Consider the following 26,768-nt stretch of genomic DNA (forward strand, 5'->3'; position numbering starts at 1 on the left):
TAAACTGCCACAAAGAGAGAGAATTACTTTGTTTCCAAACAGACATGGCCAGTAATTCATATTTCAATATTCTTTTCCAGAGTCAGACTGAAAGACACAAGAGCTCTGTAAACAGTATTCCTTGTTATTACAAGACCAATGAAAGAAGTTACTGGGAAGCATTTGATGTTTTCACCTGCATTTTGAACCCCAGCAGAACCCAAAAGCAGGACATCCATCAGGAATGGAACAGTTACATATCTGAAGAATCACTCCAGTCTGTCACAGTGACTAAGCTGCTTTTTAACGTGCTTGTATTATCAGCTTCATGAAGGCCTGTTAAAAACAAACAGACAAAACAATTACTAGCTATTAATACTCTTCTGGGGATATTTTTACTTAGTATTTTCTATAAGATAAAATTACATGCTATGTGAGCAAGCACCTGTGGACTTCAGGAAGTCCCAAATTGCAACCAGTAAGGAAATGACAATTGTTGATAATAGGTAGATTGTTTCTCTCACAGAACATAAAGCACAGTACAAACAGTCAGTGTCACCCTTACTTTCCCTTCAAAAATAACCAGAAGTATCTTTATGTAACTGACACAGCTTTAACCTCTACATGCATTGAAACATTAGGGTTAGAAACTACTACATAAACGATATGTAAGATTGAGGCTTTTGTTTTAGCACTAGTTCAAGTATTTATCTCAGGCTGGTAAGTCAGTTAGATATCTCGAACAAGCCTGAAATGTTATTATTCTCAAAACAAAATAAGTTCTCCCTTAAATTTGGAAAGAAAAAAAATTAGGTTGAAGCCTGAGAATATTATGGTTTAAAATCTCAAATTTAAGTTGGCATATCTGTATATTTCTGAGTGTGTGGTTTATATATCATATATCACATAAATCATGTATCATAAAAACATGATATTCATATGGCAAGAAACCAAACACAGAGTTTCTCTTGTTCTTTTCTTACATAACACCATCTACTGAATTACAATGTATAATACACTGTACTTAATCCTCCTCTAGGTTGGTCAGTCACTTAAGAATATGTTACCTTCCTCCTTTGGCACGCTTTTCTTGGGAAGGCCCCACGCATGTACCACAGATGCGGCACTGGGCTCATTTTTCTGAGCTGTCATGGCCTTCTGACCTCTGTCATCTTTCATCAATAAAATGTCTTCCTCGACTGATGAAATAGCCCAGTCATCTTCAACAGCTTCTGTGAGCTAACAGGGACAAAAAAAACCCAGGCATTTTTCTTCTCTCTGTTCAAGCTGTGCTGAGCTATTTCCTAAATTCAACAATGTGAAACTGCTAAAGAAAAATGCACTGGCACATGGCCTTTATGAAATCTATCATCACAGTTTTAAATCCACATTAATTCAATTACCTAAATGATATTAATTCACTGTTTTCATTCCAAAACTAAAGGATTATCTTTTCTGGGATATTCCAGTGAGAAGAAAGTCCTTTAAGCATGAGAATGTAGATTACTTAAATGAAAATAAAGATATGACATGCAAGGTGGCAGTTTACAAGCATTCTGTAGTCAAACTAGGAAAAATATTGCAGTAAAGGCCTTTTCAATTTAAAACTAATTTATTTAAAGATAAAATTAAATAATGAAAATTTTAAAAACCACATGGTGCTCAGACTTTAAATATACATTCCCCTCAAGACTCAATGTCAGCATGTACAAGCATATTTTAATTAAGTGGTGGATTTGTTTACTAAGTTCACAAAATGAGAGTCAGTTCAAACAGATGAACCTGAAGGCAATGAGTCCATGGTACCTCTTACCTCATCTGCCTGACAACTAAATATCTTCATTCAGCTTTAGCAAGAAAAGCTACAGCATTTCCCTATTTTTCGGTTAGATGTGGTTCGATGGATTTGAGCTATTTTTAGAGAGCTTAACTGTGGAAAGCAAACAGTGCTTTCTCACAAAGCTAAAACTTTATTTCACTGGAGTCTCCAGTATTACAGTGAGGATCTAGATGGTGCTTCCATTGCACAGCAGGAGGGTTCAGATGCTATTAGAAAACAATGTAAGGTACGTATATGCTAGAGAAAAATCAACAAATATGAACGTGTCGTGTGTCTCAAAAGTGGAGAAGAGACTGCAGTAATGCTTTATCTTGCAACATAACTCCATTTTAACATTGCACTGTTTTTCAAACACTGACAGATCTGCTCAGTGTGCTGTATTATTAACATACCAGAATTCATTATTGTGCTGTTTCAAATTATCTGCATTTGGAGGGAGTGGTAATGCGAAGGTCAGTCACATATATTGAGAAATGCTGGAGGAAGAGTTTCCTCAAACATTCAAGAAGTCTCAAATGATTGTTAAAATAAAGAAAATAGAGATAAACATGTCAACTTCAAACAGAATTCAGTTTTGATTGAGTGTAAATACACGGCACCAATCAAAACTGCTAAACAGTTCTATTAACTCAAAGACCTATATAAAGATGTCTGCATTAAACATGTAAATATGAGCATAAATATATGCATGTAATTACCAAAGCATACAAGATGGTGTGTTCTTCTGTAAAGATTCCAGGAAAAAGTAGCAGTACCTGCCCTAGTTTCATGAGCTAATTCTGAACTCACCCTGTCCATACAGGATGCATCAGGGACACAATGTATTCCAAATGAATGAATTATAGCAACAATATTTCTCATAAAATCATGGAAAGATGTGGGTTGGAAGAGACCTCAAAGATCATGGAGTTGAACTCTCTCACCATGGGAGAGAACACCTTCCACTAGACCAGGTTGCTCAAAGCCCCTTCCAACCTGACCTTGAACACTTTCAGGGATGGGGCATTCACAGTTTCTTTGGGTAACCTGTTCCAGTGCCTCACCACCCTCACAGTAAAGAATTTCTTTCTAATATCTAATCTAAACCTACTGTCTTTTCATTATAGTCCAATTTTCTGTCCAGAAGGATCTGTTCCATGATCTTTCTGGGCACAGAAGTGAGACTAACAGGCCAGTAGTTCCCAGGGTTCTCCTTCCTTTTTTAAAAATGGATTTATTTTCCTTTTTTCTGTCGGAGACTACAGATGACTTTTCAATTATCATGGAAGAATAGCTTGGTAACTGTATCAACCAATTTCTTTAGGACCCTGGGAAGCATCTCACTGGGTCCCATGGACTTATGTAAGTTTAGGCTTCTCTGGGGGTCTCAAACTCAGCTTTCTGTAACAATAGGAGGGATTTGATTCCCCCAATATTTGCCTTGAGTTTCAGGAGCTTGAAAGATGTGGGAAGGGAGATTATCAGTGAAAACCACAGCATTTTTAAAACATGGGTTTTAAGGTTTATTTTGCTACAGGTATTTGCTCTTAAAGCCCAAATTCCTGAACACAATGACCCACCATCTAAAGATCTTTACAAAATCATCCTGCCAATTTAACTGTGAACATTTTATGATCTTGTAAAAGCTAACATTACAAAGAATTTGGAATTAATGCTAGACAGAAAATTGCACTGTAATAGTAATGCCTGCATTGATAATTTTGAGTCTGGTGTGATTTGCAGGTCCCTCACAGCCAAAGGACAACTTAGGTGTCATCAATGGCAATTACAAGGACACAGGCTAAATGAGATTATGCTAACCTCATGGCCAAAGTTGATTAAGACAACCATCCTTTTCTGGAAAACAAAATAGAAAATTCCCTGTTTCTGAAGGGAGTGATGAGTTTCAGATTTAACTTACAGTCAGGAAGCCCTAAGGTATCAGTTTTATTATAGATAACAGGATTCTCAGTAATTATTATTTGCTATAAATATTTGAAATATTTCAAAATATTTATTGAATATTACAAAATTTTTGAAAAAGTACTCTATTGAATGCTAGAACTAGTACCTGTCTGTCTACTTCAATCTAGTAACAATTACTCAGACTGAAAAAAAAAATCACTATCTGCTGTTGACTTCTCATTTGGAGTAACTTTTGTTCCTTTTAAATATTGTTCAGGCAAATACCCCCATATTGCAGCAAAATGGTGTACCAATTAGAGAACTCTAAACTGAGAAGACCAGGACCTTAGGACCCTGAGAGGTAAAGAATCCATTGTGTTAGTATTCTGCTGGTGAACACATGCCATACTCAATGGACAGCAACAGATTTGATGCAGTCTGAAAGCAGTATGTGATTGTGGATTGATGCAGAGCAAAGACCAACAGAATTTGTCCTCTCATTAAAATGTATTTAAGAGACCCATATGAGATGAAACTCTAGTAATAATGTTTTTAAACATTAGATAAGCAAATTCTTTTTTTCTTCCATCAAAAGAAGACACTAGGAAAACAAGCAAAGGATGCTATGAAAAAAAAGCTCTATGCTGCTAGAATAGAGCAATGACACCATGCGCAAACTTTGAGCTGTAGTGATCCAAACCAATAAAGGTGTAAGCTAAAAAAGCAGTGTGGATGAAGTCACTTGCCACTGGCCCCTTGCTAACACTTTTCTATTCACCACTGCAGGTATACTCAAAAAGACTACTTAGCTATAATGCCAAAACTGTCTTGGAAAATTAAGTTCTTTGCTGCATCAAGATGATTTCAGCATGAAAAAAATAAAAGTAACATATATATAGTTCAATTAATGTAATAATGGTAATATTGAAAATTATACCTTCGGTTCTTTCACCTCTTCTTTCTTAAAAAATGCCTGTGCAACATTAATTCCTCCAGCTGGTTTGTTCTTATTTCCATGGTTAGAAAGAGTATCTCCAACTTGTTTGGCCAGTTTTTGAATAACTGTTCCTAAAGTTCAGGAAAATAATGAGTTTCCATTTGCAAGGAGGGACTTTACTGTAAACCCTCTAGAAATCTTCACCAAAGTAAAAATAAGTAAAAGAAGTCTCTCTGAGACAAAGATTGTGTCTTTTTCTGCATTTATATAGAAGAGCATGATACACATTTCTAAGTAATTCATTAACCAAAAAAAACCATAAAGTATTTACCTATATATATATATATATATATATATATATATATATATATATATATATGTGCTCAAGACTAGGTAGTCTGCCTTCATTATGTTTTCTAACACAGAAATATTACCATGAAATGCAGAATCATGCACAGCTGTTACAATATCCACACACAAATGCAGTGAAAAACCTTTAGTAGTTTTGGCAGGTGCTCCGGTTTCTTCAGTTCCATTTTCCTCCATCGCATCCCCATCACTTTTGCCAGGAGGCTTCTGAAAAGCATGGACTGTGCTGCTTGAGAGTTTTGACCACTTTTGGAATTTCTCTGGTGCTACATAAGACTGTTTCATATCATCTTCATCAGCTTCTTCCTCTGAACTGAATGGTGGTGTTCTAAAGGAAACCACATACCACATGAGCATTCACTGGGTTTCAGTGCATGCACCAGCGCATACAAGCTTAAGCTTCCTTGTATTTTCCTTTCCAATAATGTGCATTTTTCTTAGTGCAAAAAGATAGAATCTCCCCTCAATGATAGCTTTAAAAAAATTAAAATAAATAATGCTGCTAATTAAACTCAGAAAGTTATCTCAAAATGCTCTCTTATACACACATGACTCTTTCCATTTACGCAACCATCTTTACAAAATAAGAGACTAATATAAAAGAAGTCTTGCCAGGCAAACACAGATGGGCATTAATGCATCAGCAGGTAAAGCAAATTTCAGGGTCAAGGAATCTGTGCCACATAAAGTCTCTTGTGACATCAGTTAGATGTGGGAATTTTTCAGCGCAGGAAGTGGCAAAGTAATGTACCTGATGTGAATGGAACATGGAATATTGTACTTAATTCTGTTTGCAGTATGAAAATACCAATAAACTGAAAAAAATAGGTCACCAAAGTCTCAAAATGCTTTTAGCACAGTCAGAAAAAGCATCTAAGAGAGAAACTAAAGGAAGTTATTGATCTTATTGAATATCTCTCTTTCTCAACCACAACAAAGCATACATATGCTGAAAGAAAAACGTGCTATCTTTTCAGGGATTATAATTACACACTCAAATGGACTAACACTTTAAACCAATTAAAAAAAATATGCAGCCCAGAGAGTGTTTATGATTTTAGCTTAATAATAGTTTTTGCGTGGCAAACACGTCACCAAAAATGTCTTCTTCAAAAAAGGTAAGGGAACAAAACATACGTGATGCTAGGTGTCTTTCTGGAAACTCCACTTCCAAGAATCTTTCTGGGTCTAAAAATAAAGAGACAAGTTATTTCCAGACTTACAGTAAGCATAAGGTTTATATGGAAGTTATGTGAATTCTTTCCTCAGTTCTTACAATCTAGGAACTGTTCACGTCAGCCACAAAAACCCAAACCCAAAGGACTGTTATCTGAGGTATGAGTGTTTTTAGGATGGCATCTCTTACTTTGGTGTAGAACTATACTCAGGGATGACTGTTCTTTGTCCAGGTGGGCGGACAGCTGATGGAGACCACTTTGATGGTTTTTGAGGTGCGGCAAATGAGGATATTCCCAATGGATTGAACCTGTGTTTTTCTACAAGAAAAGTTATCTATGTCATTCTTAAAATCAATGTTTGGTATCCTTCACATTTAATTTCTACAATTAAAGGTGTCTCTGTTGCAGACTATAGTTTCACAAAACAAAAAAACAAAAACAAAAAAGCAATTATTTTCTTCCAAGCAGTTCAGAGTAACCATGTGTTTGGCTAAAAAGGGTAGCAATTTTGCAGAAAATAAGCCTCCTCGTTTACAGCTGGTCCTCAGAGATCAGACATCTTTCAGAATTTAATCCTTGGCTGTGCCAAATGTTTTGACCCGGGAAATTAAGCTTGTGATTGCAATTGTATTGTTAGTGCTCTAAAGAGCTACCCTGAAGTTAATGTTTATACATATACATATACATCTACATATAAAAAAATGTATATATCTATATCTATATGGATACATATGTACAATATGTGCATATACATATTTTTGGCAATCCCAAAGAACCAAGTATGTTAATTGACTGGCTCTTTAGAATGTAACCAGACCTGTGATTAACAGACTGTTCATGCTCCTGGTGTGGGGCCTGTAGTTACACTATTGCAACACAGTGATACAATACCAGGTGGAGAAGACCCCGTGGAGGTTGCCTGTACAACAGAAAAGGGGAAGAAAGGGTTAACAGATTTAGGTTTAGACATTCCTACATCAAAGTGTCAAGGGCTCAATGGAGGTTAAGTTCCTCAGAGCCTGATGGCTTCTGACACCTTGGAAAAATAGAGCATGGGTAGAATCTGTCTAGATTTAAAAAACTACAACAGTTAATGGGAACTTTAGGATATTGGTGCAAACATCCCTGGTATCTCTATTATTGCCCACCCCTTGTACAGTTTGCTCAAAAAGGGAAAGTCATGGGAGTGGACTGAGCGACACATGAAACAGTTCCAGAGCTTGGTGCCACAACCCCACCATTGACCCTATAACAGCAGAATGGGGTTCTGTTGAGAACACGGCACTGAAGCCTGTTTCACACTGGCCTTGATGGACCAGAGAGATTCAGCCCAACTGCATTTAAAGAGACAGAACAGAGATATTCTGAGCTGGAAAAAGGGACCTGAATCATTAGTCCAAACAGCTAAAAAAAGTAGAGCCACTAAGGGATAAGTACTGCCATTACGAACCAAATTTGGTACACACATCAACAAGCTCAACCTGCAGGGTGGAGACCCTCACTTCTATCTATGGAAGCTAACCAGTATGGTAACCAGAGTACATTCTGCAACACACACACTTCTCACTTGTGAAATTTACTGTGACAGCAAATATAAGGGAAGGAGATGAGGGCACTTTGCCCACTGGAATTAGAAAGGTAACCTCAATGCCACTGAATCTGAAAGGGAATTTCAGTCCTGGTGGCATCTAATCAATTTTCCCTAGGACCTTATTAAGAATACAGTAAGAAGTAAGATGGACAGCATCAGTCGTCAGACTCCCTCTTCAGATGGCCACTCACAGCTAGAGGAATTTTCAATAAACGACTTCATCCTGTTGTTGTTAATCCTGACTCTAATATGTTTTTCTTTGACCATAGATATGTATGTAAAAATCTGGATAATGATCTCTCAGAAACACGTAAAGTCTGGGTGTGGTATGATGAAAGGTGTGGGGGAGAGGTATGAGCAATTGCCCTACAGAGACCCCCCAAAAATCCATTAAATAGAGAGACCAAATTGAAAGTGTGACTGTAATCACAGGGTGGATAATGTAGGAACAAGGCCTACAGTGATGAAATATATGATGAAGGGACTTCTATGAGATATGCCATGAGATGTGTAGCTAAGGGATTATGTGGCCATGAAGGCATGCTGAGGGCATGGTATCAGACAGAGGCTCGATGACCCTTATCACTGCAGTCAGCCAGGGAAGAGGGTTTGATGCTAAGGTGCCACTGTTGGTGAATCTGGGATCACAAAACGAGCCCAGACTCAGACTGTAGCCCACACTACTGGTGCACCTGGGAACATGATCAAACTTACAATACTGAATTGGTTAAAAGCAGAAATTAAGTGCAGCCATACTCAGCCCTTCAGATCTGTGAGGATGTGAGGACCAGCTGGAAAGCAAGGGGTTTGCTGCCAAAGTGCTACACTCTCAACACAACACTGTGTATCTTGCCAGAGCTATTTGCTGTTAAACACCATGTCAAGGACCCTTTAAAGAAAACAGTTTAGTTGTCCATAACTATATCGATATTGATATGGAAAAGCAGGAAATCAGCTATGCAGAAATGTTGTTAAATAAAGCTTTGAATAGCAGTAATAAAACCTGAGACAATGAAATAAGCCCCCAAATCCACTGTAACCTTCACAAGGAAGCTGAGCACAGGAATCAGGTCTGCTAGAAGATAATGATTTCTCCTCAACCCGAAAGCCAAGCTGACGCTGAAGATGCTCTCGAATTCCGTGAATAGTGGGCTCTAGCTTCTCTTTGCGTTCTCTGGCATGTTCAATGGCTCGCAAAATTTTATTTAAGCGATCACTTGATATTCCACGAACACCCTAAGGAAACAAATTCTATTGTAAATGCTCTTTTAGACTACAGATATCACAAAGTTTGTAGAAATGTTACAGAAGTTGATAACATTGCTCACAAGTGCAGACATATCCTCCACAGCTGTAATTCGATGGCCACCCTCTCAGGTTAGTGGTTAAGGAATTGCAGTTATTTAAAACACAGAAACTTAGCTTTGGATTTTATAGGTTGAGTACTGTAGTACAGGAGCGAAAGAGAACAGAATAGTGGTACAAAGATTACCCTTCTTTTAAATAATTCAGTATCTTACTGCTTTAATTCCCAAGGATTCCAGCTTCTCCTCCAGAGCTTGCTCCAAAACAACTCGCAATTCTTTAGTTAAAGAAGGATCAGACTTCAGAGCATTTATTAAATAGTGGTTAGTTCTATCTGATTTTAGATCAATTTTCTCAGTTTCTGAAATAAAAAGGAAAAATGCTGTTAAGAGATATTTTAAAAATCCACATTACATTAGATAATTAAAAACTGCACTGAAGCACGCATTCTTTAGAAGCAGCATAGACATACATGCGCACTTTTTATCTACATGGAATTTTGTAATTTTCAAAATACTGGGCTAGCTTACAAAAGCCAGCTCACTTGGAATCTGTACCTAAGTATCTTGTACTCACCATCACAAGTATCTTTTATTGCTCTTGTCATAGAACCACTGTAAAGACACAGTGCTGAATATTTGGCAAGAAAGATCTTTACTTTTAGCATTGTATTTGAAAATTTCTGATAAAGAAAGACTATCTTCTGATACTTAAGTTCTCTAAACACGGTATTTCAAAGAAAAGCTAAATTCTAGCAAACATTTCCTTAAGAAAAGCTTCAAGCAACATGATGTTCTCAGAAAAAATCATCGACTGAAATTAAACTTTTGCAAAGTTGTAATGCTTTCAAAAGTCTTGGTAAAGACAAAACCTTAGTCTGAAGCAGACTGTTTCACAGAAAATACATGATGCATAATAGCCATCATCAAAAATCTTTCAAGGACAAAGTTCAGTGTTGTGTTTTCTTTTATGCAAGTCTATGACATCATACATACTTATAAGCAGACAAAGAAGTTCCTATCTCTTTCCATTGCTTTGTCAATAATGACTCTTATGTCAATAAAAACTCTTATGCAACAAATAAAGAATCATCTAGACAGATTCTTTCATCTAAAATGAAGACTGACATTTATGCTAGGCCAAAGTATTACAGGGTCATACAGGAGAGTAAAGAAGCAAACCACACCCACTTAGAACCTGTCTAAAAAGTGTCACTGGCAAGACAAAATTTTACCAAATGCCACTTAAAGTAAATTCAGCGATTACCTGTGCAACCATGATAGCTGCTTCTGTCTGGCAGTGGTCAGCAAAGCTGACAAAGAGTATAAAACATCCCAGGAAAGCATGCTGTAAACCACACTCTCAACTCCCCTGAAATAACGGGAAAATCTTGGGCAGGAGTCTGTCTCTTCCCAGTATGCCTTACAGGGCAGCAGAGTGATCTGCCACCAATGGACAAGGATAGGAATGAAGGCATAGTTCCATATCTGTGACTTCCAAATACTTTATTTTGAAACAAATGTGCCACTTTTCCTATTTGTAAACAATGTCAGCTTATTAAAAAGCAGCTCCATTTACTTTTCATTTTTCTTAAAGGAAAAGACAAGCACCCTAAAGAGAAAACAAAAAAGCCTCAAAAATCACAAATTATATACTCGGCAGTTTTGAGGAACTGGCTTCCCATGGGGTCCTGGAAAGAACGATAGGTAATGAAAACTGAAAGAGAGTCCAGCTGCCATACTATTAGATCTGTGTTGAAGAGGACACAATCAGGCTGAAATCTCATCTGTTTTTGGGAACTGTGTGGACAACTCAGTCCCTGACAGAGACAAGATTGAAACCAATTTGTCAGGAGAACTGAATCCAAGAAGAGGCAAACAATTGGTCTTAAGGAAACACAGGGCTATCTGACTATCCACAGTCAGGAGAAGATGGCATTATTCAGTAAAAAATCCTCCTGGAAAGCCATACACGAGATATTTTAAAGTGGAAGTCTCCCAGGAGCCTTCTGAAAATCCTGTCTTTTTCCAGTGTTAATCCCTACAATAAAATAGATACATTTAAACTAATTTTAAAATTCCAAATTGCTACATACTAATAATGGTAACAAGACTATCTAGCATTATTCTAATTACTGACAATATTAATTCTTGCTAATTAACTCAAGCCAAATCCTCTTTGTCATAGCAATTATTTAAGGATCTGTTTTCTTATTCATACCTAAATACTAGATATAACTTTTGAGACAACGGACCTTACATCTGGTCAGCTCCTACATAATCCTAGAAAATGATGTTCTGAGTCAAGAATTTTCACACTCTCCCTTACAAATGACTGTCATCAAACCAAAAAAAATCTTGGTCTGTCTTTTCAGACTGCATTCTTTCTTTTTCTCTTCTGCACTTCAGGCTATGCCTTTAGGCACAGCAGAAGAAACAAAGACAATCCATCAAGAGAGAAGATGGCAAGCAAGAGAAACAGCAGAAGGAACGGCAAAAATGCAAACAGTCTTTATTTCAGATTGTTCAGAATCACTGGATTTTCCCTGGGGAAACCTCCCAGCACATAGATACATTCAAACAACAATTTTGTTTTCAAAACAGGATCATTCCTTTGAAATTTAAACTCACTGGCTGTAGGGCTCAAGACTGATTTTGATTTTCACACACAGAAGAGATTTTAATGTTATTCAGCTATTTGGTGCTTAACCCAAGGTACTATTAGCTGCCTTCAAGAGAAGAATACCACCTCGATGAACCAGTGCTTTCTGTTCTGTCATTGTAAATGTGGCCTTCTTCAAGTTCTCCTTGGAAGAGGCACAACAGCTGCCAGTGCTGGGCTATATAACTTTATTCTGAGTTGCACAACCCTGGTTGGAGCTGTGGCTGCTTATGGGTAGGAGCAAGTCAGATTGCTTGTAAAAGTATCTGTGATGCATTCATGAAAGCTGGCAGCTCCAACCTCCACCATCAACTTCCTTCCACATGAACTCTTTATCCTCTTACGCAGTTTAAAAAGTGAGCACATATTGCAATAATGTCAGCACCAAAATTTTCTAGTTTTTCTAGCGCATTTCCCCAGCAAACATTTTTGCTCTGCTTAGTTCAAACCCCTTTAGACATATAGAATGTGCCTGCTTTAAAGAAGTTAGCCAAATTTTCATATAAACATTGACCTTGGATAAGGAAATCATAATATTTGCAAGCAACAGAAAACAGGAGACTGACACAAACAGTGTTCCCACCCAAATCACACAAATATAATGAAATACAATGAAAAATACTGTAGGTATCAAATAATATTTTTTATTTTCAAGAAACACATGCCAGCATATTTTGAGCTGAATCAATCATTACCTTTTTCCTCTTCTGAAAGCTCCTCTATAGGCTCCAGCATATGCACCAAGGGTGCCTGCTCTAATAATGAGGAAGAACAGGAACACCAGACAAAAAGGACAGAAAAAGGTCAAGGTCCAGAGAGGGAAAGTCAGGAAAAAACCACCATACTGATGTTAATTTTCTTGATTGCTGACAACCTGCTTAACCATCACAAACCCACTGCAACATGATTCTTCACTGCCTTGGGGGTACATTTTTGTAGAGGAGACCCTAATACAATAGTCACTTCAGGAGTGATTCTGTTGTTCAAACACAGGTGTATGGTATCATCCCAGATACATGAGAATTTTCAGCCAGCAGTGCAAGGCTGACTGATACATCACACAACTTCTGGAATGGCACCAGGTACATCAGGTAGGGTATTTTTAGATGTCTGCAATAACGGGGCCACCCAGGATTATGTAAATCAGTATTGTTGTTAATTTCTCATAAGAAGCATTTTTTTAAGATGTACTTAAAAATATTGTTTCTGTGCAATTTTATATTAACAGTTTAAAAAAGACTAGTGAAATGGACAAAGTAAACCTCAAAAATATAATCTCAAAAATATATAACATATTAACTCACTATTTCAGAGAGTTATTAAGTACTGAGTCCATACATGCAAGACAGATTTTATATATATATGATATAATTCCCAATGAAACCAATTTTAAAAATCTTTAATCACTCCAGTTGAGTAAGATTCAGTATTATTATGTGTTTTAAAGTATTCTTGAAATATCTGTGCTGCAAACAGCTTCCTAAACACACAGAATTTATCATTCTATAGACTGTCAGGTACAATTTGCTTTACAAAAATGAAGCCAGACTATGGTTTATTTACAACTTTATAAACTTCAGATATAAGATATGATTGGAAATGATTGCATGTAGACCAATAGGAAGTCAGGTTTTAAAAATGTTAATATTCACTTTCTACAAATTAACTGATATCAACGAAAACTAGAGCTTGAGTGTCATATAGGGTTTGCAATAAAAAAAAAAAAAGTAAGCAAACTGTACTTTCAGCATTCAATTACAGGCATTATAAGAGAAAACAATTATAGGTCAGTATGTTGGGGCTACATGCATTTGCCCCATCCTTCATAAAAAAATGTTTTGCACTATAAATGGGTGTTACGCTCTGTGGGTAGAAAGGGAGGAAATGATGCTGCATGAAGATGTTTTTTGGCACTCCTTGTACATCAGGTACAAACATGGATGCACTATAATCAAGTGAAATGAGCATTTGGAGCTAAGTGACACTGTCACACCTCCAATATTCCCCAGATAAAGGGGATTAAATCTGGTGGCATAAATGTTTGGGTATGGGAGCTGCTCTTTCCATGCCTTCCATGCCTGTGGTGATATTCAGCTTCTCACCTAATTTTCCAAGCCAATTACCAGACTTAAGATTTGCTCCCACAGAACTTGCACTAAATAAGAAGTTTTAAAAAATGCTTCCTATACCATCACAAGTCGTTAACAAGATGCAAATATCAAGATAGAAAAACATTTAAAAGAAAAACTCTGAGAGACAAATGGGCTTCTGGTCTCTCAATCTCTAAGGCTGTAAAATTTACCAGTGGTCAGAGCATTCCTGGGCGCTGGAATATGATCCTCCACACTACTGGTCCTGGCACACTGCTGCCCTTCACCAACTAAGACTCTCCAAAACAGTGTTCAGACACAGTTTGGAATAATCCCCAAAAGACTGAAATGTATCTCTTTAGAAGGACAGAGCCTGAAGCACGGATGAATTGTTCTGGGAAGATTACATTAATCTGCATAGGCACTAAGGCCTCTGAGTTTCTTGGCTGGACTTACCAGCCAGTAAGGCAGTTGCTGTGCAGTTGGAAGTAATCTATGCTTGTTTTACCTGCACTTTACTCAAATGCTCTCTGCTTAAGGGGGCTGACTCATCTCTGCACAAGCCCTTCCCAAATGACTTCACATAATAGGAAAATCCCAGTTCCCAGAACTCAGACCTGAAAATGGTCTGCTGATTGGCCATAAAGGTACATGCTTCTCTTCCTCAGTGTACCAGAAACAGAGGAAATGAAAAAATCAGTAATTACTAAGAACAGTTGCAAGAGCAGACCCAAAATGCATTACTGTTGTTCACTGCATGGTAACAAAGATCAAATGCTAAGGCGTGAGAGAGTGCAACACCTGAAAACACCAACTTCCCTTGCGTAAACAAGCCTTTTATTTCTCTTCTCTCTCTCTTCACTGCACACATATTCTAAGAGATATCTATTAAACATCACATTACAATCACACTTGAGAGAAACCATTACTCTGGTTTATAGACAGATGTGAAAATGACCCCCCTTAAGGAGTCCTTGCCTTATGTTTACCAGAGATGTGCTTCTTCTGGCCATCTGATGAGCCATATTTATTCTAGCCATCATTAAGGCCAGCAGTGGTGTGTCTATTATCCCACATCTTCCAGAGTATTTCTTCTGCCAGCTAATATGTGTGGAGACACAGAGGAGATATATCAAAAGCACAGGTTGCCTTAATTTCATAGTGGATAGTTACACTACTGAAAAATTACGTGTCCAGTGTACTTTAAGAAATAATTAAACACCTGTTTTAAAGAGTATTTGAAGACAATTTCTAAGCAGGTGGAATAGGGAAATATATTTAACAACAATGAAGGATTTGGGCTGTGCATGTCTCATGCACATCATTTATTATTTGTCTGTTCTTATCTACTAGCTAAAAAAATCCCCAATATTCTGACAGCACTATCAGTACTAAGCAGTCTTCTGGCCAACATTTAAAGAAGAAATCCCATCTATTTATGTCAAAATATGAAATGCTAAAGAACTTCTAGCCTGAACAGAAGCAATAAAATTCTCTGTAGTGTAGTGTCATCTACAGTAAGCGCTTCGCACTTTGCAATGTTAACAACCTAGGAAAAAATGTAAAATTTATTTTTTTAAACTACTGCATTTCTTGAAGGTGTAAGGAACATTAGCCATGGCTACACTCATCATATACTCCTTTAATTTATACTCAAATTACACATAGAAAGAGCTGCCATACCTTATCTGCAATACCTATAATTTGGACTATTGTTTTTGAATTAAAGCACTTTATATATTTTTACTCCTAACTGATCAAGAGAAAGCCACATACTGCACACAAGCAGCAGAAATGTTAACTTTAAACAAATATTCCTAAGTGTGATTTTTTTTGACACTTACCTGAGGCCTCTAAGTTAGGAGCCTAGTCACCTCAGACTCCTTCCACAGCCATCGAAGAGACACAGGCAACTTCAGAGCATTCAAATCTTAGTTCAGCTGAACCAAACTCTGAAGGTGCCCCTTTTTTTTCTATTTACTGCCTAGGAAGAGTAAGCACTTGAACTAAATTTTTCTCACATGCTTCAGCTATGTCCCTAGTGATAGCTGAGCCTTGGTGTCCACACCATATTTGTAGACTGAGACATAAGTTTTAATGGACAATCTAAGTGGTAGCTTTGCTTTTTAACTGTCTTCAATTCCACCTAATATTATTGACCTAAGAGAGACTAAATATTTAAGAAGTATCAACATTTTAAGAGTAATATAGGAGACAAAGGCTAATTTTAAAATATTTAAAAAATAAACTGTAATTAGTCTGTTGTCTTTTTGTGAGACTGAAATAATTTTCGAAAGTAAGACCTAAGCGCTATCTGCACAAAACCCTAAAGGTATTTCAGAAATGCATAGAAGAATATTCTGCCAGGATGGCACTCAAGGAGCTCTACTAGCTCTCACAAGATGTCAGGAATATTAACACATAAACACCAGACTAACATAGTTATTCTCCTACTTTACACCTAGGATAACTCACATTTGCAACTTGGGTATCTTTTCATAACACAGATTTAAGACGTGCAGAAAAAATACTAGGATGCAAAAGCTTCTGAGCAGCTTTGAAAGTGTACTTAAGTTCACATTAGAGAGCCTTTTCTATAATTACTTTAAAAAAAAAGAATGAAGATATTTTATATGCAGGCAACTATAAGATGATCTGTACTAAAGAAATTTGTCTACAGAAGTTACCAGGAAGTGCTTTCATTTTCATAAAGGCATGAGATGCAGCCATGATGTCTTAATTCAGTAAGTCAATCCCTTGAAGAGTCCTGAAAACTTCGGGAAAGACACCATAACTTCTGCTAACCTCCAGAAAATTAGGTAAGGCAAGTTTAAAAAACAATCCAGAAGGGAAGAAAGGGGACAGACAGAGAGACCTGCAGAGATAAATAAAATAGTAATCAGCAAAGGAATCTGAAAGGAACACCTTCTTTGAGCTTTCATAATAAACTGATGGTGAATCTTCTGTGTATCAATGGCAGGAACAGCCTTTTCTATCTTGAGAAGTTTCACAAGATGTCACAAACTCCATATTTGAAGCAGCAAGAAATTATGAAAGATCTGAACGAGCTGATTTAAATTGTCAGAATACAAAAAAATAGTAATGTTCACAGGACCGTTTCTGTCCTCAGTACAAATGAAAGCAAATGCACCAAGTAACTAATGCTTGACAAGCTTGGTGGGTAAGTCTGTGGCAGCAATAATCTTCATAAAACTTAAATCCTAAATTCAGGGCAAATGCTAAACTACATGCTGTAAGACTTCTTGGCCAGAACCAGAACTACTGTTTCAGTGTAATGAGGCTGGCTTAAATGAAAAAGAATTAATAGTTTAAAATGCTATTCCTAATTCTCTATATTTAATGTACTATTACTTTTGTCTACACAATATTCATCCATATAGTTTAACTTAGAAAGCTACAAGCAATGAACTACTAAACCTTGCATAGTTTAGAATTAAATCTCTGTATTATTCAAATAATGTTGCCATAGAATAATTAGCAATAATATAATCAGTTTTCCTTTTTAAAATAGTTATTTTCATAACAAATAGTTTAAAATTAGCACTACATGAGGTTTTAATTCCTCATCAAGTTATTGGAAGCTTGATATGTAGTGCCCTTTCTCCACAGAGGCATTTTCAGAACTTTTTGTATTTGATGAAAAAGAAAAATTATCTACATTTTTCACAGGCAAATTCCATTTAGTCTCTCTGTGACAGGTTTGAAAACTAGGAGAAATAATTAGAAAAAACCCACATTATTTAATTATACTTCAAATTAATAAATAATGTTTTTCAAACATTTTGCTAGCTCATTTTTCATTACTTCTTAAAAGGAAAATAAAGAATTAGTTGACTGCAGAATATTGGTATGGTAACAACACTCTCCAAAAATTTGCATACTGATTAAAAAAACAATTTAAATATAGCTCCTTTGCCCCTCTCCCCTTCTAAGGAATACCACAATGCCACAATTAAAATACCTAAATAATTATCTCTGTTAACCACAGATATACTCTGGAAGAGCTAGGACAAGATAACTATCTATTTTGCTTATTTTTTCGGTATTTTTACTCCTTTCCATTTGAAGTCACATGGAAAATACAGTATTTCAAGCCTTCTAGACAAACATTTCCACATTTCCCTATACAAATTCCAGTAGAAGCATGTACCTATCCAGTATATGCATACAAAAGATAAGCATATTTTCCATCAGAAAACACAATTTTTTTCCTTAATAGATTTTGTCTAAGTGCTTCAATAATGCACATATTATAGGAAATATTCAAAAAATATTTTGTTTTTCATTTATTCTTCTCTGTAGTGCATCCTTATAGTTATTCCATAGAAATTCTCAAATCTGACATACAATTATGTTCTTTCAAAAAAACTACTCTTAGACCTACGATTTAACAAGCAACATAACTAAGAAGAGTGAGTGTTAGATTAGAAAGTAATGGATCTGGACCTATCAAAAAAACTTACCATGTGGGGGAACTGATGGACTTGGTTTAGGTTCTTGAAGACGCTCTAGAGGAGTGTTCACTAAAATACCATAAAAGTAAAAAAATAATGGAATTGTATTATAGCAAACAGTAACAGACAAATACAGATTCTTAAATGTAGCAATAGTTACTCATATTTATAAATTAGTTATTTTTTGGCATTAATGGGGAAAAATAAATAAAACATTTACAAAGTAAAAACAGTTCCTTCACAACATAAAAGTACATCTCTATACATGCTTAGCACTTTTACACGTCTATAATCAGGAAAAGAAACTTCTGACTAAATCATCAGTGGACTAGAATGTGATCATTATTTGGTCATGAGTGCATTCTGCCTTCGTGTCACAGGGAAGAAGTCTTGGCCCAAAGCTACTTAGTCAAGACCAACCTGACTGGGACTCGTATTCCCCAGGGGGGATCTGCAGCATCCACTCTTGATATCAAATGAGCATAAATCCTCATACATCTATAGATTATGTATAGAGTGTAGCCTTGGAGTGAATTTGCACTTCAATCCTACATTCCTCAGATCAGCTTGGGGCTAGGAGCAAATTTGCCTGTATGCCATTAACTTTTACTTGTCTGTGCTTCAGTGTGAATGAATATGACAAGCTACAGCTGAAAAGCCATATGGCCATGCTCTTACTAGGCCTTCCTCAAACTAAACCTACTCCCTGGTGTTTGACTCAGCTCAAGCCAGTGCCTTGTTAATACAGCAAAATGGTTTCCAAACTGGATCAGAATTAATTCATCTGCCATTACCTATTGCAATAAACTTCAAATCACCGCAACTGCAGCATTAATTATATGGGTGTTTGTGTGGTGCAGGACAACATCTTGAAACACTATAGACTTCAGATGTTAAAGTAGTGCACAGACAAAAACATAAGAGTTCTTAACGTTCTTTGAACATCTGTGTCTTAATTGAAATGTTAATCAGTTTTGTCTATTCTATTGATATTTTCCCTTTTGTGAGTTCTGCAGCCTAAGGACAGTCAAGCATGAAAAAAAATCAACTTCATAAAGCAAATCTGGAAGTCTTTTACATAAGACAAAATAAAGTTGGTCTATTTCACATCTCTTCACTACTCAAGCAATCAACTTTGTACATCACAAGTCTTTACAGCTACAAAACATGATATTTGCAAATCGTGGCATGGAAACAGGTAGGTACTCTGTGAAAAACAAATACATTTCCGGTACTGATTTTATTTCAGTATTTTATTAGTCAAGTTATGTCTATATTTGTTTTAGCCAGGCTGCAGAAATCACAAACTGTTTCTTCTTACAGTTTGTACTTACCATCATATGTTTTAACACTGGGAGGTGGTTTTGCAGACAATTCTTTTATCTAAAGGAGAAAACACAGATACATTGATAGGTACAAATGCAAGGGATCAATATCTAGAGTGAACATTTAGCATAAAATACCTAATTTCAGTATTAAATCCATAACAGAATTCCATAAGAAAAATTATTGGTTATGATTTGGGGAGAAAAATGCTACTTCTATGCCCAATAGATATTTTGTTTATGGTTAATGAATGTTTTTGTATTGCCTTAATGTGAACTCATGCTTGTACATCCTGTTATTGCAAGTTATAAAGTCAAATGAGAGTGGACTTACAGGCCACTTCAGCATTGTAGAGTTTCAATACTTTCATCCTCAACAATTCATGTTCCATTTTGCAAGCCTAACTTCCACTCCAGGGAAACACTGGAGTGTTTAATTACACATTGATTTTAAATGCATGAACAGTTCTTCTCTCTGCTTTACAGGTTTGTCTATCTGACACCCCAGGACAAGCACTGAACTGAGAGAGTAAAGGAAACACACTGGCTGTAATGTGATCTAAAGAAAACAAGAAACTTGTGAATCCTATATCATTAAACAACACTCTGCACTCCAATTCCTCAAAGAGAAGAAGAGCACAATTCATTCAAACACACAGCCACTGTCAGATGGAGCTAGCACAAGATATTTGGCCCTGATCCTCTTTTATTTATCAGTTTGATTATAGTCAGTGGTATTCATTGTCCATTAAGTTTGGATTCTGCAAAAGTGTTAGCTATTTCTCAAGCCCTTCTATTTTCCAGGGATTGAGAATGTAGATCTGCACAACTGTATTTCACAAACACCAAACTTGGACTCCTCTGAACCTATTATATATCTGTGGTCATACTGTTATCTTTCCAAAGGTCACTTTACTGAAGGAAATTAATCTATGATTAAGACCTCCATCTCTCCAGCTATAAAATTTGTGAAAGTGGAGATGTAAAAGCTATTATTTATCTTTCCATTCTTTAAGCATTCAAGTATAGGTTTAACATGCATCTCAGGCAAAATGTGCAAAATCAGATGTTGATTTATAAAGAATGCACTCTCTAATAGAGGAATAGGCGACATAATCGTAACCTTATTTTATGCAAAAAACAATTAATTTCCAAACATAGAATCATAGACTGTCTCACACTGGATGGGACCTACAGGACCATGTCCAATTCCCATGCCAGACTACCTAAAACTTAAACCTAAGAGCATTGTCCAGACATACCAAGAGCTCTGACAGGCTTAGTGCCATGACCCTGGGCCAGTTCCCTGGGCAGCCTGTTCCAGTGCCCAACCACCCTCAGGGTGAAAAACCCTTTCCTAATGTCCAGTCTGAACCTCCCCTGCTTCATTCCATTTCCTCGTGTCCTATCACTGGTCATCAGAGAGATCAGCACCTCCTCCTCCACTGCCCCCCTTGAGGCTGTGATGAGATCACCTCTTAGCCTTCTCCAAGCTGAGTAAGCCAAGTAACAACATCTGCTCTTCCTAAAATGCCCTCAAGACCTTTGATCATCTTGTTTTCTCTCCTCTGGATGTGCTGAAATAGTCTGATGACCTTCTTATACTGAGGTACCCAAAACTGCACACAGGACTCAAGGTGAGGCAGAGTGGGACAATCACATCCCTCAACAAGCAGGAGATGCTGTGCCTGATGCACTCCAGGATATGGCTGGCCCTCCTGGCTGCCAGGGCACTGCTGACTCATATTCAACTTGACATCACCTCAAACCTCCAGACCTCTTTCTGCAGACTCCTCTCCTGCCTCCTGCTCCCCATTTTGTGGGTATAACCAGGGTTACGCCATCTCAGGTGGAGAATCTGGCACTTGGTCTTCTTACAATTCACAAAGTAACATTTTAAATAATTATTCTCACAGTAATGAATATGATAACTTATTTTCAGTGTGACAAGTAATGCATTTTCAGATTTCAAACACTAGATCTCATTATGTTTATTTTGTGGCCAATTAAATGCTTCTATCAAAAATTTTTTGTTTATTAAGCCTTTCTTTATCAAATGTGTTTTAATTCCTGCTTTACATTCCTGTGTCCCTTTTCTAGATCTATTCTTATTTATCAACATAATTTCCAGAGTGTACTACTCCAGCAATACTGTTACAAACTGTGAATATTAAATGTGCAGTCAGAGAAATATCAAAGACTAAATGCTAGTATAGTGTTTCTCTGTGTCCTGTGCTCTCTGAAACAGCATTTCACAAAACAGACCTTCTTCTTCTGACTAATAACCAGATCATTCTGTTCCTGAAGCCTCTGCTCCAAATCTTCTATCCTCTTCCTGTAAAAGATGTTATTTCTGTTCAGGTCTTCTCTTGCTGATGTTTTGATTGTCTCAATTTGTGACAGTAGCTAGAAAGCAATCAGAAGAAAAGTAACATCATATTAACGCTATACAAAATATTTTAATGCTGTAAATTCTAAACAAGCAAGTGTCATGCTTAGATACTTTTAATATTTTTTTTCTTAGCAAAAAATGGATGTCTTCTACAATTTCACTAGGACTGGAATATATATTATAAAACAATTGTCTGGATCACTTTTGAATTACACAAGGAAGATACCTAAATCTCAATATGAAGAAAAGGACATACAAACACATTGCTGAATTTTCTAAAAATAAGATTGCAGGAAAAAGTGTATAAATCTATAAAAATGTTTTAATTATAAACAGTGTCCAGTAATGTTACTTTAAGGAGGTGATAGGTGAATTTATATAACAAACGTAGGATATTAACTCCAAATGTGGAAGAAAGGGAACATTATTTAGGTGCACCATCCCAAAAGTAATACTTACAATACTCCTCCCTTATTCTATTCTTGCACTGTATGTGGGTGTATCTTTAACTACATCCTTTTTGGGGACTGCTTCATGGTTCCTCCCCAGGGTTTTCTTGCCAGAGGAGGAGAAGCATTGGTCAGACCACTATGATTTGCTCAGTTCTTACATGGTCACGCAGGTGAAAGGAAAATGAAAAGAAAAGAAGCAAGAGAAACAAAGCAAGAAACAGATTAAAAAGAAATGCAGATGTAAAAAAAAATAAATCAGAGGAATAAAGCTTTGTATAGTAAAACACATAAACTGATGCAAAATAAAAATCCATGGTGTTTACTCCTGGAAAGCTGAACAGACTCTGCTTTAGAAAGCTACAACAGAAAAAGCAATAGAGAAGTGATAGGAAGGAGAAAAAAAAGACTGAGACATATGTCACAGGTCCATGGTAGCAGCAGGTATAGGGTGGATGAAAGTAACATGTTGGCAAGTCGTATCTCAACTATTCAGTCTACCCACATAACACAGAAAATACTGTATAATACAGTGCTCACAGAATCAGCTGTGAGCTCTTCAAAAGACAGATACAGTTTCAGTTTTCTGTCAGATTCTGAAATGATAAATTCAGTTTATCTGGCCTTAACTGAAACACCAAGATCCTACTATAACAGAAACACCGAGATGATAAATACAGCTAAGAGGACACACTCTTTATTAACTCTTGATATCTGGCAGATGTACTGCAGCATATCAAGAACTACTAAAAGGATAAAGGAAAAAAAAGTCTCCTTTAGTTGTAAGTGGTTTGCTGTGCCACTTACCAGGGACTTTTCTGTCTCATGGTCATGACGGATGGCTTGTAGTAAAGACATCCACTTTTTTTCCTGCATAGAGGAAATCCATAGTAATTCTTGTTAACAACACATTTAGTTTGATAAATGCAGCTTTCTTTCTTGTTAATAACACATGAGCATTTAGTCCAAATAAAGCATAAATACCTAAAGGATGACAGATCATATGAAATTTGAGTAACCCAGTATTTAATACCTAGAACAGTTATTAGCATGATTTATACATCTGAGTATGGTTTTCTTACTAATCACTCTAGAAACTGTATTTTCTCTTTGATTTGTATATGCATTTACTGTGAGTGAGAAATACACAAGCATTTGGATACATCTCTGTGTATCAACAAAAAGAGTAGTAAGAGCAGGGCATTTTCCCTCTTAATAATGTAATTTTGAGCACTCATTAACAATGTATTTTGCATAATAATGACAAAGCCCAAAAATTAACATGAGTTTTAGAGCGAAGCCAATTTTCTTTGATGAAATAAAAAACCCTATAAAGCAAAACTAAGTTTTGCACATCTTTGAGCAGAAGTATATACCAAACTTCTATATAATACCAGCAGTAAACTAAGACCTTCACACCCAAAAACCATGAAATTAAACAAAAGGCAGAAGTTGGAAAATCCTGTCAGAAAGTTTCCTAATTTTCTTTTTCATTCAGGGAAATGGAATATTCCAGTTTTTCTGTAAGCGGCTTCACAGATGAGTAAACATAAATGCTTTATTAGAGCCTTCTGGAACTGAACTGCCACCACACTTGGCAAAGACGGATATATTTAATCATAGGAATAAGAGAATATAAGTAAATAAGTAACAATAAATTAATTTATAAAGGATAAAGAAAATAAATCCTAGTTTGACATTATATGGATAGTATTAAATAGTATTAAATCTTCAAAACCAGCTATTTTTAGCATTGAGAAGAATGAAAATTTTACTTAGAGATTTCACATCCTACTCAGAGATGAACAAAAATAAAAAGAAACCAAGTAATCTGTCAAAAGCAATACATTAAGTTACAGTGTTACCTGTTTTTCCAGAAGTCTAACCACATCTGGATGTTCCTGAGGACGCTGAGGTTTCTCCTCTGTAAATTCATGGATGTCTTTCAGTGTTCCTAAATTGGATTTTTGTTGTATATTGGACTTTTGTAATTCTAACAGTTGCTAATAGGAGGGAGGAGGAATACAAAATTTTCCTTAAACATAGTTATGCAGATATTGCATCAGATACTTCTCCCATTCCTTGTGAGTTCAGCATTTATCAGTTAATAATATCTACATCCAACATAAATATGATTGTAAAAGTACACAGGACATAGCAGCTACAAAATATAAGCAGCTCTGGTAATGCCATGCAAATTTGTTTTCTGACCCAGCCACACTTTTATGATTCTCTTGCTAGTGAGCATTTCCAAAGCATGTATTGAAAACACACAAATTCTATCAGGACTATGATGCGGAGGTTAGTGTCCGCCATGCCACTTATGAGAAAATTAACATAAGGATACCTAACATGCAGCAACCATAACAATATCTACTAACCTATAAACAGGCATTCAAAGGCTGAGGAGTAAAGAAAAACTGACATAATTGCTGAAGGGATCATTCATTTGTACAAAACAATCCTTTAAATTAAAAAAAAAATCAATCTGAAATTATGTTAACAAAATCCCTGCATACAAAGATATAATTATAGCTACCATTCAATCATTATTTTTAGAGATCTGCAGGAAGAGCTTTATCACATTTCAAATATATCAAGTTCACTGCCATCTATTGTAAGGGATTCATGCTTTAAAATGTTAGAAAATTCGAATTGCTTACATTTTCTAAGGTTGAATTTCTTGAGTATAACTCCTTAAGCTCTTTCATAAACATATCTTTCACTTTTTCTATTTGATCAGCCAATTTCTCTCTTTCCTCGTCTTTCCATTTATTAAATGATTGTAGAATCTCTTCTTCTTTTGATTTTTGCTGCTCACATTCCTGAAATTTTTTTTAAAAAAACATTATTTGCTATTTTTCCTCACAATCAATACAAATTCAAACTCCCAAACTACATGTAGAATGCAGTCACTTCCAATATTTGCGAAACACTGTGACATCAAAATCCATAAAAAACTACCAGTTTTTTGAAGAATTCCAGGGTAGCAAACCCTACATTTTGCTAGCTAAACAAGTATGCTTCAAAACAGTTTTGGCAGTTCATTATTTTTCACTGAAAAACACACAAATGACCTCACTTGGTCATATCAAAGATCCACTTAGTTCAGCATCCTGTTTCTCACAAAGGCCTTAAGTGTACAAGTAAGAAAGGCCAATATGGGGCCAAGCAAAAGTGCACGTTCTCCTTCACAGTCTCTAAGCTGCCAGCTGTTTTCAGCTCAGAGGACTTCTGGAGCCTGTTACCGTTCTGTGAACTCCATTAACTGCATGAACTTCAATACATTTCTCCTCATACACTTTGCAGTCATCCCCTGAGGCCACATCAGCTTACAGCAACTGCAACACCTTTAGCCAATGAGTTCCACAAGCTGCATGAAGAGCCAAGTACTTTTCTTGTTGCAGTGGCTTGAATCTGGCTCCTGCTAGGAACATTTGATGGACTCTGAGCCCTGAACTGGAGCACAGAGTTCATCACTATTCACTCTGTAATTCATGACTTCACAGGTATCAGTATCTCACCCTTCATCTTCATCAAGCATTTGTCTCTTCTTCAGACTGACAACTCTCAGCATGCTCAGTCATTCTAAATACTGACTGATGATCTTTGTAGCTCATCTTTGTAACTTTTATAGCTTTTTCCTATCCTTTTTGGGATGAAGGGACTACTCACACAACATATTGAGGCTGTGGCTTGCACAGTGATTTTTCAGAATAATTAGTAATATTTGATCTTCTTTGCTAGCTGCTACTAACATCTCCCCAGAGCTATGTATCACAAGATCTTGCCCTTCAGTAACAGCACTCAGCTCAGAAGCCATTGTTTCATAGATGACATCAGAGCTATTTTATGCCCACATACATTTTCCCCACCTTATTCATTAGATTACTTCAACCATTCCACTACACAGTAATGCATTTTTATATAGTTCTCAAATTGTTTAAAGTCCTATATTTCACTGTCCAGGACATACGTATCTTTTAGGAAACACCTACACTATTCCATCACAGCATTCACTCTGAATTTGTTCTCTAACTATAACATGCAATCATTGTACAACTAGGAAGAATGGGATCATCTCTATCCTTTCACCTCAAAGGAGCAGAAGGGACCAAGAATTGGAAGCATGGCAGTTTATATACAAATTCCCTCCAGTAGTAGTTCTCTTAAAAAAGAAACCAAACCAACTTGGGAAAGATCTTCTGCTCTTTCAATCAAAAGACAGTAACATTATCACACCTGAGTTGACAGTGGATGTCAGTCACAGCAGACAAACTGTAACCTGTCACA

At 36.4% G+C, this 26,768-nt stretch overlaps 1 protein-coding gene across 1 annotated transcript in view; it reads right to left on the reverse strand.

Annotated features, from left to right (window-relative positions):
• Nucleotides 1-211: 211 nt before the first annotated feature.
• The window catches only part of DZIP1 (DAZ interacting zinc finger protein 1), a 33,662-nt gene continuing 7,105 nt past the window's right edge, over nt 212-26,768 (reverse strand). Inside the window, exons 5-19 of the mRNA XM_062514932.1 lie at nt 25,139-25,300; nt 24,341-24,478; nt 23,283-23,345; nt 21,900-22,040; nt 19,644-19,692; nt 18,319-18,378; nt 12,440-12,499; nt 9,299-9,444; nt 8,819-9,014; nt 6,376-6,505; nt 6,147-6,197; nt 5,135-5,337; nt 4,641-4,771; nt 1,047-1,218; nt 212-315 (exon numbers count right to left, since the gene is read on the reverse strand). Coding sequence (XP_062370916.1) covers nt 233-315; nt 1,047-1,218; nt 4,641-4,771; nt 5,135-5,337; nt 6,147-6,197; nt 6,376-6,505; nt 8,819-9,014; nt 9,299-9,444; nt 12,440-12,499; nt 18,319-18,378; nt 19,644-19,692; nt 21,900-22,040; nt 23,283-23,345; nt 24,341-24,478; nt 25,139-25,300 — 1,785 coding nt within the window. The 3' untranslated portion in view covers nt 212-232. The remainder of the gene's footprint in view (nt 316-1,046; nt 1,219-4,640; nt 4,772-5,134; nt 5,338-6,146; nt 6,198-6,375; nt 6,506-8,818; nt 9,015-9,298; nt 9,445-12,439; nt 12,500-18,318; nt 18,379-19,643; nt 19,693-21,899; nt 22,041-23,282; nt 23,346-24,340; nt 24,479-25,138; nt 25,301-26,768) is intronic.

Source organism: Cinclus cinclus, chromosome 2 (genome assembly GCF_963662255.1).
Source record: "Cinclus cinclus chromosome 2, bCinCin1.1, whole genome shotgun sequence".
NCBI lineage: Eukaryota > Metazoa > Chordata > Aves > Passeriformes > Cinclidae > Cinclus > Cinclus cinclus.